Source organism: Vicia villosa, unplaced genomic scaffold (genome assembly GCF_029867415.1).
Source record: "Vicia villosa cultivar HV-30 ecotype Madison, WI unplaced genomic scaffold, Vvil1.0 ctg.000073F_1_1, whole genome shotgun sequence".
NCBI classification, from domain to species: Eukaryota; Viridiplantae; Streptophyta; class Magnoliopsida; order Fabales; family Fabaceae; genus Vicia; species Vicia villosa.
This window is the reverse complement of record NW_026704997.1, coordinates 777,623-792,518: the sequence shown is the minus strand read 5'-3', so window position 1 is coordinate 792,518 and position 14,896 is coordinate 777,623. Positions and strand designations below refer to the sequence as shown.

General features: G+C 38.1%; 2 protein-coding genes across 2 annotated transcripts; one reads left to right on the top strand and one right to left on the bottom strand.

The window, feature by feature from the left end:
- Nucleotides 1–1,631: 1,631 nt before the first annotated feature.
- LOC131623489 (probable receptor-like serine/threonine-protein kinase At4g34500) lies at nucleotides 1,632–4,108 on the bottom strand. Its single transcript, XM_058894497.1, has 7 exons — nucleotides 3,249–4,108; nucleotides 3,016–3,120; nucleotides 2,800–2,922; nucleotides 2,513–2,683; nucleotides 2,302–2,431; nucleotides 2,005–2,214; nucleotides 1,632–1,906 (listed from the first exon to the last, which is right to left on the bottom strand). The coding sequence occupies exons 1-7, from the start codon at nucleotides 3,764–3,766 to the stop codon at nucleotides 1,793–1,795; spliced, it is 1,371 nt and encodes a 456-aa protein (XP_058750480.1). The 5' UTR covers nucleotides 3,767–4,108; the 3' UTR covers nucleotides 1,632–1,792.
- Nucleotides 4,109–5,328: 1,220 nt separating this feature from the next.
- On the top strand, nucleotides 5,329–5,892 carry LOC131623553 (uncharacterized). Its single transcript, XM_058894567.1, has one exon. The coding sequence runs from the start codon at nucleotides 5,329–5,331 to the stop codon at nucleotides 5,890–5,892; it is 564 nt and encodes a 187-aa protein (XP_058750550.1).
- Nucleotides 5,893–14,896: the final 9,004 nt, after the last annotated feature.

The window sequence follows — 14,896 nt, the reverse complement described above, 5'->3', positions numbered from 1 at the left end:
ATTTTGATTTTGACGAGGTAGTTTGTCCATGGCATCGTGCATCTCCGCTATGGCGCTGGGTTCGCTACTACCTTTGATATCCCCCTGTGTAGGGGATTGAATCCTCATGGAAACCATGATTGAGAATAATTATGGCTAGGAGTGGAGATTTTGGTGAATGTCGGAGTGGTGAAATAATGGATGGTGTGACCCTCGTCAGTTTTACCAAGGGCCTACAGTGGGTGGCACTATAGTTGCTAAAAAGTACAAATACGTGACACCCCTATGTTGGTAAGAATGGCCAGAGACTTTTAATCAGTGTTTTAAAAACCGGACCGGCCGGTCGGACCGGGAACCGGCCAGGTAACCGGTCTGGTTCAATAGTCGGATTGGGTATGCCATCAAACCGGTGAAAACCGGGAAAACTGGAAAACCGGTGGTTTAATTACTTCTTTTTTTGTTTTTTTTTTTAAACTTTTTTTTAAACATTTCTTTTAAACTTTTTTTTTAACTTTTTTTAAATATATTTAGTAGTGTATTACTTAAATAGCATTCTCACATAGTTTTTATCGTTAGTGACAAATTAAAAACTTTATTGTCTATTTGTTATCTTTGCTAATAAATTTTCTTAAATAGCATAAACATATTGAATTTTATTTGATTTTCTTTTTCGGAGGATCCTATTTTAAATTAAATTTGGTACACATTGGAGTTATTTTGTTATAAACTATTCAATTAGATTATGTTGTAATTAGACTTTGTTTAGATTATGTTGTAACTAGACTTTGTTTGCAATTAGACTTTGTAATTTTTTACGATTTTGTTATGTGTGATACCTTTGTTTAAAATTTGAATTTAAGTTATGAAATTGTGAATTTATGATATGATATTTTTAAAAATTTAAAAGCTAGTTATATTTTTTTAGAGACTGAATCATCCGGTTCGACCGGTTTTATACCTATATAATGACAGGTCTATCCAACCGAGTTATCCGGTTTAATCCGGTTTGGTCGTGCGGTTCGACCGATAAACCAGTGACCCAGTACCCTCACCGGTTCGATGACCGGTCCGGTTTTTAAAACACTGCTTTTAATCATTCGAAAATATTATTTTATAGATGATTAAAATCAAAGTCAAACTTCAATTAAAATCTAACTGTCACGATTTAACACTATAATTTTTTTTTTAATGTATACCAATTAAATTCAATAATATATACCAAGTCATATCATTAAATTAATACACAGTCCTATGTTAGACCCGCTTAATTGGAGAACCGGGAGTCATGGCGCAAATTTTTGACAGCCAGTTCATGTGCTGAGTTGTCTAATGAGAAACATGCCATATGCTTACCGAAAGAAAATGTCAATGCCTTAACTTTTAAGTAAATTAGTTGAAGTGTTTTCAGACCAAACAAGCTTAAAATAGTTGTTGGAGCAAAGTATATCTACCTCTAACCATAAATGGTTGCTTACTAATTTGTTAGGACATTATATTGAAGTGATTTACCAACATGGTTTCCAAATAAATTTGTTTGTTCTTTATCCAGTGCAACAAAGAATTGGAATTGCAGGTTTTAGTCTCTAAACCAGAATGTGTAGAAAGATATGTCAACATGCAGACAAAAAGGAATTGATGTACAGAGGAACATATCTACCAAAGCAATACTATACTACAACAAAAGGTGTAATGACCTAAAGGAATATAAGATATGCACAATGACTCGCGCATTTTTCACAACATAATGAAAACCATAAGAACAACTAAATTTGACAAGCTTAGTTGCACGAGTGCACTATCGATTACAAACCAATCATCTAGGCATTGATTTTTCCGCGGGTTCTATATGCTTCCGAGGATATGGAACTTTAATGGAAACATCTGCTTGAGAAGGCACAGAATCTTTGTCCCTAATTGTACGTAGCTCCTGTTAAACAAGTTAAGGTTGGTCATTCAATGAAAATGAAGTAACAAGTAAACAAAGCTTCACAGAAAGAGTGGTTGAACTTGAAGCATATAGCTTACAGAACGAAAGGGGAAATCGTCTGACTCAAGCATATGAACAATTTGACCCATCTTCGGTCGCTTGATGACATCCAAGTCTATACAGCGTAGACAGATCAGTAAAATCCGCTTCAGAGATCTCGGAGAAGGTGGAATCTCAATCAGAGGATCAACTAGTTCATCGCTGCGACGACTTGCTACCATCGCCTTAAACCAATCAACCAAATTCATCTGAAATGCATCGAACAAATGCAGATGTAAGACTCAAATGTGTAACGAATTGCACAAATGAAAAATCTGGACAAAACCTGAAATCACCTCTCCTGGTGGTTTTGAATAATCAATAGGACTTCTTCCTGTGATTATTTCCATGAGTAGAACTCCAAAACTATAAACATCGCTACGCTCATTAAGCATACCCGTGCTTGCATACTCAGGGGAAACATATCTGTAGAAATTTAGTGTTAAGAGTTACTAATACTATCATTCGCTTTATATAAGGATCCTTGAGAGAGAACCGATTAATTACCCAAATGTTCCCATTACACGCGTTGTTACATGAGTTTTCTCAGATCCTAAGAGCTTGGCAAGTCCAAAATCCGAAACTTTCGCATTCCAGTTTTTGTCCAAAAGGATGTTACTGGATTTTATATCTCTGTGCACAACTTTGGGTTCTAAGCCTTCATGCAAATAGCTTAGCCTGATTCAAAATGTATCATGTTAAAATTTTCATGAAAGAATACAATGATGCATGTAAAGGAAATCAATGATGATCCTTAACATGAAAATTGAATAAACATTAAACATTAAACACACCCTTTTGCAGTCCCTATAGCAATCTTGATTCGAATGTCCCATGTCAAGGGACTAACTGGTCCTACATTACCATGCAGCCAATGCTCCAAATTTCCATTCTCAACATATTCATAAACAAGCATCCTGAAAAAAATGCCAACAAAACAATTTAGAAGAATTCCAAATTTTCATGATCTAGTCAAAAAATTAACAACAATGTAACGATAATAGTAGTACCTTCTAGCACCTTCTGCAGAATATCCTACTAAACGAACTAAATTCTTATGCCTTACTTTGCCAATGGCTTCAACCTCCACTTTAAACTCCTTCTCAGCTTCACCCCTAAATTTACATCACAATAACAAACATGAAACACAGACACCAAAAACACGACACTGACACGTACACATAATTATCGGACAACCACAGTGACTCGGACACCTAAAATGAATTGTACTTAAGTAACATACTTGTTGTTGTGAAGATTCTTGACAGCAACAACAGAACCATCTTCCAAAACACCTCTATAAACAACTCCATATCCTCCTTCACCAATCACATTCCCTTCCGCAAATCCACGTGTCGCATTTTCGACTTCCTTTAAACTATACCACCTACCCCACCCTATGTTTGGATCCTCCTGCATGTAGGTCCCACACGACACGTCACTTTTCCTAACAACTCCAATTTCAACCTTCATCTCTGCCTCCTTCTTCGGACAATCACCATCATCTTCAATAATCTCAATCCGCGTCTGTTTTTCAGTGGAGCGCGTGAGATCAATCTCCCTAACCACGGCGATCTCCTTCGAAACCAGAGGAGTCGTACCGGAGCTGTGCAGCTTCGGTAACATCTTCCGTTTCTTGCAGCTTCGGTTCCCGCGAAAGCAGAGGAATATCAGAAGCACGATGATTATTACGATGATGAGGAAAATTCCTGCTAAAATGAGCACCTTCAAACTCATGAGAGGAGTAGTAGAATCCGACATGGTTGTTTTGTTTGGATTTGGAGTTAATGTTTGTGTTATGGGAAATTAGTTATAAGCATTGAAAAGGTAATGGAAAAGACTCAAAAGAGTGGCGTTTTAACGGATACAATATAAAAGTGAGACAGAAAAATAACGAAAGTGATTACAAAAGAAAGAGAGTCGATCGGTTGTTGGTTTTTGACTTGGGAGTGGGACCGTTGAGATTATTACGAGAATGCCACTCTCACTCGCTTAGTATGTGAGTGTTGTGAGGTAACGTTGATGCATTGGTGTGGGAAGGAAGAGAATGATGAGAGTGTGATTGTGGAGGAGAGTGTGTGAGGGTGTGCGATGTTGGGTGATTAGGAGGTGTATTATTGCATGGTTTTATTATGGTCCAACTTGGAATTAATTAAAGCATCTCATCATTACAATGTTATTACGCATTTCTGTAACAAAAAACAGAGTTTTTGAATTTGGAAAATTCTTTGCTAGTGGAGTATATGAAGGTTGGTGGGATACCTATAGAGTGCCATATAATCACGACTGTGTTTATTACATGGCTATAAATATTAGGGCGGTGTATTAGTGGTTGGTAAATTGAATTTTCTTGAATTTGGTCTTCCTGAAATAATTGTTGATCAAATTGATGTTGGTAGATATTTTAGCTATGAACTAATGCTTATCTTATGAGATACTAATATGTTTAAATGGGTTTTTGTTGAAGTAGTTAAGTTGGATTTTGGTGTAATTATCAAGATGTTTGATTTAGGTTCATATAAAAGAAGAGATTTTTATAGTGTTAGATTGTGAAAGTGATGGTGAATATAAAGAAATAAATATAAAGTTGAAGTGTGATCAGATTGAAGCAAGGAAATGACGACATTCGTTTAAGTTGTACTAATTGGTTTCAAATGTTTGGAAACTTATTAGGGTTTCAGGTGTACACAAGCATGACTTTGATTCCAAGTTAGAAACACATCTTATTGGCATCCTATAAAAAAACCAAAGCTTAAAGGATAGAGTTAAAAATCGAAAGAATTTAATAAGCATATGACACCCACTGACCATTTAGGCAAATTTGAAGAACCGGGAGATCAAAACGTTCCTGGAAGAACTCTCACACAAAGAAAGGACACAGAAAGTCCACTAAATAATGACACTAGTTTGCTACCTTGTTTGTATGAAACATCTTGCCAAGATTCATGTATAGTTTGCTACCTGGTTTGCACGAAGTCTGGTCAATCTGCTTCATTCCTAATAGAAATATGTTAGATGGGGTGATGGTGCTCAATGAAGTCTTGGATTATGCACAGAGATTCAAGAATAGGTGTATGATGGGGAAAGTGGATTTTGAGAAGGCTTATGATTGTGTGTCTTAGGACTTTCTGAGATATTTGTTGCGTAGGATGGATTTTGGGGAGGATTGGAGAAGTTGGATGGAAGCTCTTATTTTCAATAGTTCCATGTTGATTCTTGTGAATGGTAGTCCCACTAGAGAATTCTTGGTTTTTATAGGATTGCATCAAGGATACCCTCTCTCGCCCTTTCTTTTTTTGTTGGTTGCGGAAGGTTTAACGGGAATGGTGGAGATGGCGTCTTCGATGGGTGATTTGAAGGGTTTTAGGATTAATGATTTAGCTTATTTTGATATCCTTCAATTTGCCAATGATACTATTTTGATCAGGGATGGTTCTTGGGACAACCTTTGGTGTTTTAAGGCCATTCTTCGTGACTTTGAATTGGCTTCCAATCTCCGAGTGAATTTGAACAAGAGTTTACTTTTGGGATTTAATTTGGATTCAGATTTCCTTCAAGCGGGTTCTTCTTTCCTTAATTGTGAGATCGGCTCCTCCTCGTTTGTTTTTCTCGGCATTCCAGTTGGGATCAATCCTAGGAGGAGAGAGGTGTGGAAACCTATTGTTTCCAAGTTAAGAAGAAGGTTAGGAGGATGGCAAAACATACATTTATCTAATGATGGAAGAGTGGTCCTTTTGAATTCGATATTGTCTAGTATTCTGATTTTCATGTTCTCTTTTTACAAGGCTCCTAAAGCAATTATCAAGGAGATAATCTTGCTTCAAAGATCTTTTCTATGGGGAGGTGATGAGGTGAAGAAGAATATTTGTTGGATTGGTTTGGGATAAAGTGTGTTTACCCAAGAAAGAGGGCGGTCTTGTTGTAAAACATTGTGGGAAATTCAACCCGACTCTTCTTAGCAAATGGAAGTGGCGCATCTTGAATGAGGAAAATTCTTTTTGGACTAACCTTCTTTCTTGTAGGTATGGAGATATCAAAACATATATGCTTGGAGATTCGCCTTTTCACTCGAGGAGTAAAGTATCGCTTTGGTGGAAGGATCTTTGTGCGGTTGGTAGATTGGAGTCGGAAACTATGGCAAATTAGTTCTCCTCATCTATTTCGTGCAAACTTGGTGACGACACTTGCATTGAATTTTGGCGGGATTGATGATTATTCTGTCTCCTCTTTGCAACTTATTTATGGATTTGTTTTTGTTGGCGGACCCTTTGTATTCGAAGGTTGCTCATATGGGGGAGTAGATTATAGGTGTTTAGAAGTGGGTCATCAGATGGAAGTTAGGTCACGCTTTATGGGAAACGAAACCACATATCAGTGATTTATTACTTTTGTTGGTTTCAGTGCAACCGAAGATTTCTCTTCCTGATTCTTTTATTTGGTGGAGGAATGTCAATGCCTTATCCGTTAGTAATTCATATGATTGCATTTCGTATCAAGATGCCCGTACTAAGGAGTTGGATGTGTTAGAACAAGATTTGTTCTGATCAATATTCTTAGTTTTGATGATAACAAGCATATGAATTTTGTATGAGATAATATGGTACTCTAATACTATGCAATTTTACGTTTCAGGAATTATATAAAGAGTATGCACAAAATCAGCGCAAGAAGCAACTGACTCAGAAGGTTCAGCATGCAACATCAGAACATGGTCTGGCAAGACATCAGAAGATGGTCAAGCAGAATCAGAACATGGGTCTATGGAAGCATCAGAAGAACAAGAGATCAGAAGCAGAAGCACTGAAGTTCTCTCGGTATCACGCTCAGAAGCACTTCAAGGTCAGAAGACAAGAAGATGCACTGCACCAAGCTGTTTGACTCTGATGATATTCAAATGTTGTTTACACAAACATCAGATCAGAAGCAAGTACTAGACTGGCAGGCTACTCTGACTGACAAAAGGAACGTTAGAAGCTATTAAAGGCAACATCAGTAGACACAGCGGAAACAAGGCTCGAGGTAGTTGACAAAAGAGTGAAACATTAAATGCAATGCTGTACGAAATACGCAAAGCATTAAATGCTCCCAACGGTCATCATCTCAAGTGCCTATAAATATGAAGTTCTGATGAGAAGCTATGTTACGAACTCTGAACCAACTTGCACAAACGCTGTTCAAATTCAAAAGCTCTCAAACTTCATCATCAAGCTCACTACATTGCTGTTGTAATATCTTAGTGAGATTTAAGCTTAAACTTAAGAGAAAATCACAGTTGTGATAATAGCTTTATAAGAAGCATTGTAACTCTTAAAAGAATTTGTTTACATTAAGTTGTAAGAATTAGAGTGATCAGGTTGTTGATCAGTATACTCTAGCAAGTCTTAGAAGTTGTCTAAGCAGTTTGTTCCTAGAGTGAACAAGTTGTGATCAGAATACTCTAGAAGACTTAGCAGTTGTCTAAGTGGAAAACCATTGTAATCAAGTGTGATTAGTGGATTAAATCCTCAGGTGAGGTAAATCACTCCAAGGGGGTGGACTGGAGTAGTTTAGTTAACAACGAACCAGGATAAAAATCATTGTGCAAATTGTTTTTAACTTACAAGTTATAAAGCTACACTTATTCAAACCCCGCTTTCTAAGTGTTTTTCTATCCTTCAATTGGCATCAGAGCATCGGTTCTAAGGTGCAAGCACTTAACCGTGTTTAGAAAAGATTCAGGAAGAGAAAAACGCTTCAGTAAAAGATGGCTGGTGAAATTCCAACAAACACACCTACATCTACATCTGGCTCTGCTGAGCAATACAATGGAAATGGTAACAATGGTTACACTAGACCACCAGTATTTGATGGTGAAAACTTTGAATACTGGAAAGATAAACTTGAAAGTTACTTCCTTGGTCTAGACTGTGACTTATGCGATCTTCTGGTGGATGGTTACAAACATCCAGTGAACGCTACTGGCGTAAGGCTTACAAGATAAGAAATGAATGATGATCAAAAGAAGCTTTTCAAAAATCATCATAAATGTAGGACTGTTTTGCTGAATGCTATCTCTCATGCTGAGTATGAGAAGATATCTAACAGGGAAACTGCCCATGATATATATGAGTCATTGAAAATGACCCATGAAGGAAATGCTCAAGTCAAGGAGACCAAAGCTTTTGCTCTAATCCAGAAATATGAAGCCTTCAAGATGGAGGACGATGAAGATATTGAGAAGATGTTCTCAAGATTTCAAACGCTAACTGCTGGATTAAGAGTTCTGGACAAAGGCTACACCAAGGCTGATCATGTAAAGAAGATCATTAGAAGCTTACCCAGAAGATGAGGTCCAATGGTGACTGCATTCAAGATTGCAAAGAATCTGAATGAGGTTTCTTTGGAAGAGCTAATCAGTGCCTTTAGAAGCCATGAGATAGAGCTGGATGCAAATGAGCCTCAAAAGAAAGGTAAGTCTATTGCATTAAAATCTAATATTAAAAAATGCACTAACACTTTTCAGGCTGAAGAAGTAGATTCTGAAGAACCAGAATCAGAAGAAGAAGATGAACTGTCCATGATCTCCAGAAGGGTAAACCAACTATGGAAGAGCAAACAAAGGAAGTTCAAAAGCTTCAGAAGTTCAAAGAAGTTTGAACGAGGAGAATCTTCTGGTGGCAGAAGATCTGACAAGAAGAAGGTCGTCTGCTATGAGTGCAATGAGCCTGAACACTTCAAGAATGAATGTCCAAAACTTCAGAAGGAGAATCCCAAGAAGAAGTTTCATAAGAAGAAAGGTCTTATGGCAACATGGGATGATTCTGAATCAGAATCAGAATCAGACTCTGAAGGAGAGCAAGCCAACTTTGCACTGATGGCTACCGTGGATGATGGATCAGAATCTACATCAGAATCAGATTCTGAAGAGGTATTTTCTGAACTATCTAGAGAAGAGTTAGTTTCCAGTTTAACTGAACTTCTGGAACTCAAGGCTCATCTTAGTATCAAATACAAAAAGCTGAAAAAGCAATTTGAATTTGAAACTAAGAAGCTGGAAGTGGAAAATTCTAAACTGAAGGAAAAAGTTTTAAAATTATCCAAAGATAGTGGATCTCCTTCTGAATCAGAAAAATCCATTCCTAGTCTCAATCATATTCTGAAAGAATATGACTCGAGCTTCAGAAAGTTCCTATCTAGAAGTATTGGCAGAAGTCATCTTGCTTCTATGATATATGGTGTTTCTGGAAACAAAAGGTTTGGCTTTGTCTATGAGGGTGATACCTCACATAAATTTGAACCTGTTGATGATTTGAAAATCACATACAAGCCATTGTATGATCAGTTCAAATATGGCCACTCACATGATATCAAGCTCACATCACATGCACAGAGTTTTAACACAACACACACCAAGAAGCATGTGACACAACCTAAAAGATATCATGCTGACAAACCCAACGAATATCATGCTGTTCCTCCTGTTACTTATCATGCTAAACCCAAGTTCAATCAGAACTTGAGGAAAACTAACAAGAAAGGACCCAAGAAATTGTGGGTACCTAAGGAGAAGATAATTTCTGTTGCAGATATCCTTAGCAGCAAAGAAGGCAAAGCACAAAATGTCATGGTACCTGGACTCTGGGTGCTCGCGACACATGACGGGAAGAAGGTCTATGTTCCAAGACCTGGTGCTTAAGTCTGATGGAGAAGTCAAGTTTGGAGGAGATCAGAAGGGCAAGATTATTGGCTCTGGAACCATAAGTATTGGTAACTCTCCTTCCATAACTAATGTACTTCTTGTATAAGTATTAGCACATAACTTATTATCCATAAGTCAATTAAGTGACAATGGTTATGACATAATCTTCAATCAAAAGTCTTGCAAGACTGTAAGTCAGAAGGATGGCTCAATCCTATTTACAGGCAAGAGAAAGAACAACATTTATAAGATTGATCTTTCTGATCTTGAGAAGCAGAAGGTGACTTGCCTTATGTCTGTTTCTGAAGAGCAATGGGTCTGGCACAGAAAATTAGGACATGCTAGTTTGAGTAAGATTTCTCAGATTAACAAACTAAATCTGGTCAGAGGTCTCCCAAATCTGAAATATAAATCAGATGCTCTTTGTGAAGCATGTCAGAAGGGCAAGTTCTCCAGACCTGCATTCAAATCTAAGAATGTTGTCTCTTCCTCAAGGCCGTTAGAACTTCTGCACATTGATCTGTTTGGACCAGTCAAAACAGCATCTGTCAGAGGGAAGAAATATGGATTAGTCATCGTAGATGATTATAGTCGCTGGACATGGGTAAAGTTCTTAAAACACAAGGATGAGTCACATTTAGTGTTCTTTGAATTCTGCACTCAGATCCAATCTGAGAAGGAGTGCAAAATCATAAAGGTCAGAAGTGATCATGGTGGCAAATTTGAGAACAGATTCTTTGAGGAGTTCTTCAAAGAAAATGGTATTGCCCATGATTTCTCTTGTCCTAGAACTCCACAGCAAAATGGAGTTGTAGAGCGAAAGAATAGGACTCTGCAAGAAATGGCCAGAACCATGATCAATGAGACCAATATGGCTAAGCACTTCTGGGAAGAAGCAATAAACAATGCATGTTATATTCAGAATAGAATCTCTATAAGACCTATTCTAAATAAGACTCCTTATGAATTGTGGAAGAACAGAAAGCCCAACATTTCATATTTTCATCCTTTTGGATGTGTGTGTTTTATTCTGAATACTAAAGATCATATTGGTAAGTTTGATTCTAAGGCACAAAAATGTTTTCTTCTTGGATATTCTGAACGCTCTAAAGGCTACAGAGTATACAATACTGAAACATTGGTTGTAGAAGAATCAATCAATATCAGGTTTGATGACAAGCTTGGTCTTGAAAAGCCAAAGCAGTTTGAGAATTTTGCAGATATATATATTGACATATTAGAAGTTGTAGAACCAAGAAGCAAAGCTCTAGAAGCTGAAAGTCTCAGAAGCAAAGAATCAAAAGATCAAGTTGCTGCATCTTTAGAGAATCTCAGAATTTCTGAAGATCCAACAGTCAGATGATCTTCTAGACTCACCTCTGCTCACTCAAAAGATGTGATCCTTGGAAAGAAAGATGATCCTATCAGAACTAGATCATTTCTAAAGAATAACAGTCAGAAGCAGTGATCAGAATTAGAAGATGAAAAGCTCTATTCAGTGCAACGCAACTGTCATCAAGAGTATTCTGATGGTGAACACGTGTATGTACGGTTGGTAAAAGCGTGAGTTAATCTGATGGGACGCCGCCCTAGGTAACTGTGTTAAATCATTTCATTTACCACGATCTCTCATCTAACGTCACTCATCATTTAATGCAATTGATTTCATTTGATTCTGTAACTGTTCATTCTCATAACTTTATTGCATTCATTTTCAAATCCGTCTCTATAAATACATTTCAAATCATAACGTTTATCTTTTTCGCTCCCATTCTCTCTTTCTTCTTGCATGCATTTTTGCAACCTTTTCAGTCTCTTCTCAAACCCTAAGCGCAAACCCAGATCTTGTTCTTCAAACTTTTGTTCTGTTTCAATGGCCGCTTCATCATCTCACAATGTTGGCTCATCTGTCCCTCTCCATCTTCAAGAAGAAGAAAATCAGCAAATCACTCCGGTTATTGCCTGTTCTATTCCCAAGAAGGATTTGGAAGTTATCTGTGAACTCATGGTAGACTTTGATAGTCTTGAAGAACATAACTTTCGTCTTAAGGAAGATATCATTTTTCAAGGGTGGGCTTCACTGTTTGCTGAGTTCTGTGGACCAGTTTACCCAGATCTTGTAAAGGAATTTTGGATGCATGCAGTTGTCGCTCCTAAATCTATTCTGTCTTTCGTCCATGGGAAGTTCGTGGTCGTTACTGAGAACATCCTTAGAATGATGTTCGATCTAAGAAACCCTGAGGGTGCTTTTGAAATTGATCAAAGGGCTGATTGGGATGACGTGTTGTCTACTCTCTACACAGACGTAAAGGAAACAAAACGTGTTAAGGACATGAGGGATCTTTATAAAATCTGGACCAAGATTCTTCTGGGTTGTTTCTATCACAGGAAAGGATCACATGGTTCAGATTTCATTAACAATGAGCAGAAATACATTCTGTATTGCATTGCTACTCAGAAGAAGGTTGATGTTATCTACATAATCTTCAATCACATGAGGAATGCTGTGAGGGATTCCAGAAATGCCTTCAGGGTGAAGAATTGTACTATCATTCCTTTTGGAAGAATCATTACAAACCTTCTAGTTCACTCCAAGATTGTTGAGAACCTGGAAGCTGAAGGTACCATCAAAGACCTTGTAGTTACCACTGGAAGTTGCTTGAATGCTCTCACTTTGAGAAAGATGAATGTCATTGATGTTATTATCAAAACCCCTCAACCTCTTCCTGGAGCAAGAAGCAGAAGAGATCCTATTCTTGCTGACTTTGAACCCTTCTTCAGAAGTGAGGTACCAAGAGTCGGAACTAGATATCTGAAGTCACTCAAGGAAGATGAAGGAGTAAAAGATCAAGAAAAAGGTGCTCCTGCTAAAAAGGGTCACAAGAAAACTTCTACTTCTAGGGCTGCTACCTCGGAAGATGTTTCAGAAGCTGTTCCTGAAGCTGCTGAAAAGAAGGACCAAAAGAAAATTTTATCATCCTTCTGATAATCAGGTGAAGGTAGTTCAGAATGTAGCTGCTGCTACTGTTGAAAAAGTTGTTCCAGAAGAAGTCATTGCTGAAGTTGTTCAGGCTGTTTCAATTGAATTTGAAAAGAAGAAGAAGGAGGCTGCTAAGAAGAAGAAGAAGTCGAATAAAAATGTTGAAATTGTTAAAACTGTTGAGAAGAAGAAGATCAGAAAAAGGAAGTTAATAATTAATGCCTCTGATGAAGATGAGGATGTTCAAGAAGCTGTGAATCAGCAAGCAGAAGCTGTGAATCAGCAAGTTAAAATCTCTCAAGGACCAACAACTCAAGCAGTTGAAGGTCAGAAGGTTGCTGTTAATAAGAAGGAAGCTCTGGAATCTGCCAGAAGAAGAGAAATCTCTCGAGGAAAGGCAAAGATTGTGGTAGAGCAGAAGAGTAAGAAGCAGAAGAAGCTTGAGGTTATGTTCGAAGCTGTTCAGAAGGTATCCAAAGGTATACATCTCTCTGAACCTGATTTTGTTCCTACTTTACGTTCAGAAGTTGCACCAATAGTTGTTGCCCAAACCCCTGAACCAGTAAATCAACCAGATAAAGCCCCATCAGAATCACCCATAAAATTTCATGTTCTCACACCTCCCTCTTCTCCTGTAACCAAAACCCTTACTCCTCCTCCTTCACCCACTCTAGATGTTCCTACTCTCTCTTCTCCACCCGCAACCAACCTTATTTCTGACCAGGCCCTTGAAAACACTGTTCTTGATATACCACCCCTACAAACTCTCTTTCCACCTCACACAAATATATCCACCTCTCAACCACCTCCCCATGCAAACTTTGAACCCATTCCTTCCACCTCTCAAAACAACCCAAGTGGTTCTGATCTTCCAGATACTGCATCACATGAGCAATTGCTCCGTGATTGCAATTACACTCCCAAGCCTCGTCCTGAAGCTGAAATGGTAGTGTTAGATTCTGAGAATGAAGCAGAATAATCTTTTAGCTTGGATAGAGAACCTCAACCCTATTCTGTCCCTAACCCTGACTCTCCAATAACCAAAATAAAATCCCGTCGACAATACCCTATTGGTGTAATTTTTGAATTGGTAAAGAGGAATCTCATAAGAGTCTTTGATACTCTCAGAATCATTGAAAGTGCTGGCCTGAATGATGTCGCTATGCGAAAGTTCTGGAGAATCTTCCGAAGAAAAGCAGATGCTTGTTTTGAAGAACTTCAGGAAGTTTGTGTAGAAGCTGCTCCACGGCCTTGTGGTATTCTGAGAAGTTATGAAGACTTCTGGTTCGCTCGTCTCGGAGGGAGATATATCTTTGAGGAGAAGCTGTTCACTGATGAGCTAGAAGAAGCAAGAATTGCTGCTGCAATGGAAGCTAACCCTTGCAGGGAGATTGTGGTCTAGAGACCTCAATATCCTGTTCTGATTGGAGACTTCAGGACTCTTTTTGAATTTCTGAGGGAAAATCCTTCTGAGGAAGACCCAAGCTTGGTCATTCCAGAAGTTGTTGACCCGCCAGAAGTTGAAGGTCCTTCTGCTCCTAGGAATCTGGCTGCCATTCTTCAGGCTCTTGAGAATGGAGATTCTGAGGTTCCTGCTGCAGAGTATGGAGATGCTTCTATGGCAGAAGCAGATGCTGAAGATCATGTTGCTGAAACCATTCCTGTTGAGGAAAATCCTGCAAATGATCTGACTATGGAAGCTACGGATCAGAATGCCATCCCTCTGGAAAGAAGTTGTGAAGCTTCTTCTGATGAACCTTCTCGTCTCGCAAGGACTCTGGAAGTGATTTAGAAGAACCAGGATGAGCAGAGATCGATCAATGCTGAGTTTCGTGCTTTCATGGAGAGGCAGAATGAGAGCAACAATGGGATTCATGATATGCTGGCCAAGATCATGTCAAAACTAGGGTCATCTTAGTCATTGAGTCTTAGATTGTTTTCTTTTGTTTTGCTGCATCTGTTTTTTTTATGCATCTTCCTTGCCCTCTTGTACTTCTGAACCTTTTCTCCGTGCTTAATGAAATTTATCCTTTTCTTCAAGTGTTTGTTTTTTTGTTTTTTCATCTGAATCTTTTATGTTTTTGATGTTATGACAAAAAGGGGGAGAAAAATGTGATAAATGATCTAATTTATTTTATCAGTTGCTGGGAGAAAGGCTCCACATTTCTAACAGAACTTGCAAAGTTCTATGTCTTTGAGTGTTGTTTTGCAGGAATTGAAGATCCTCTTTAAA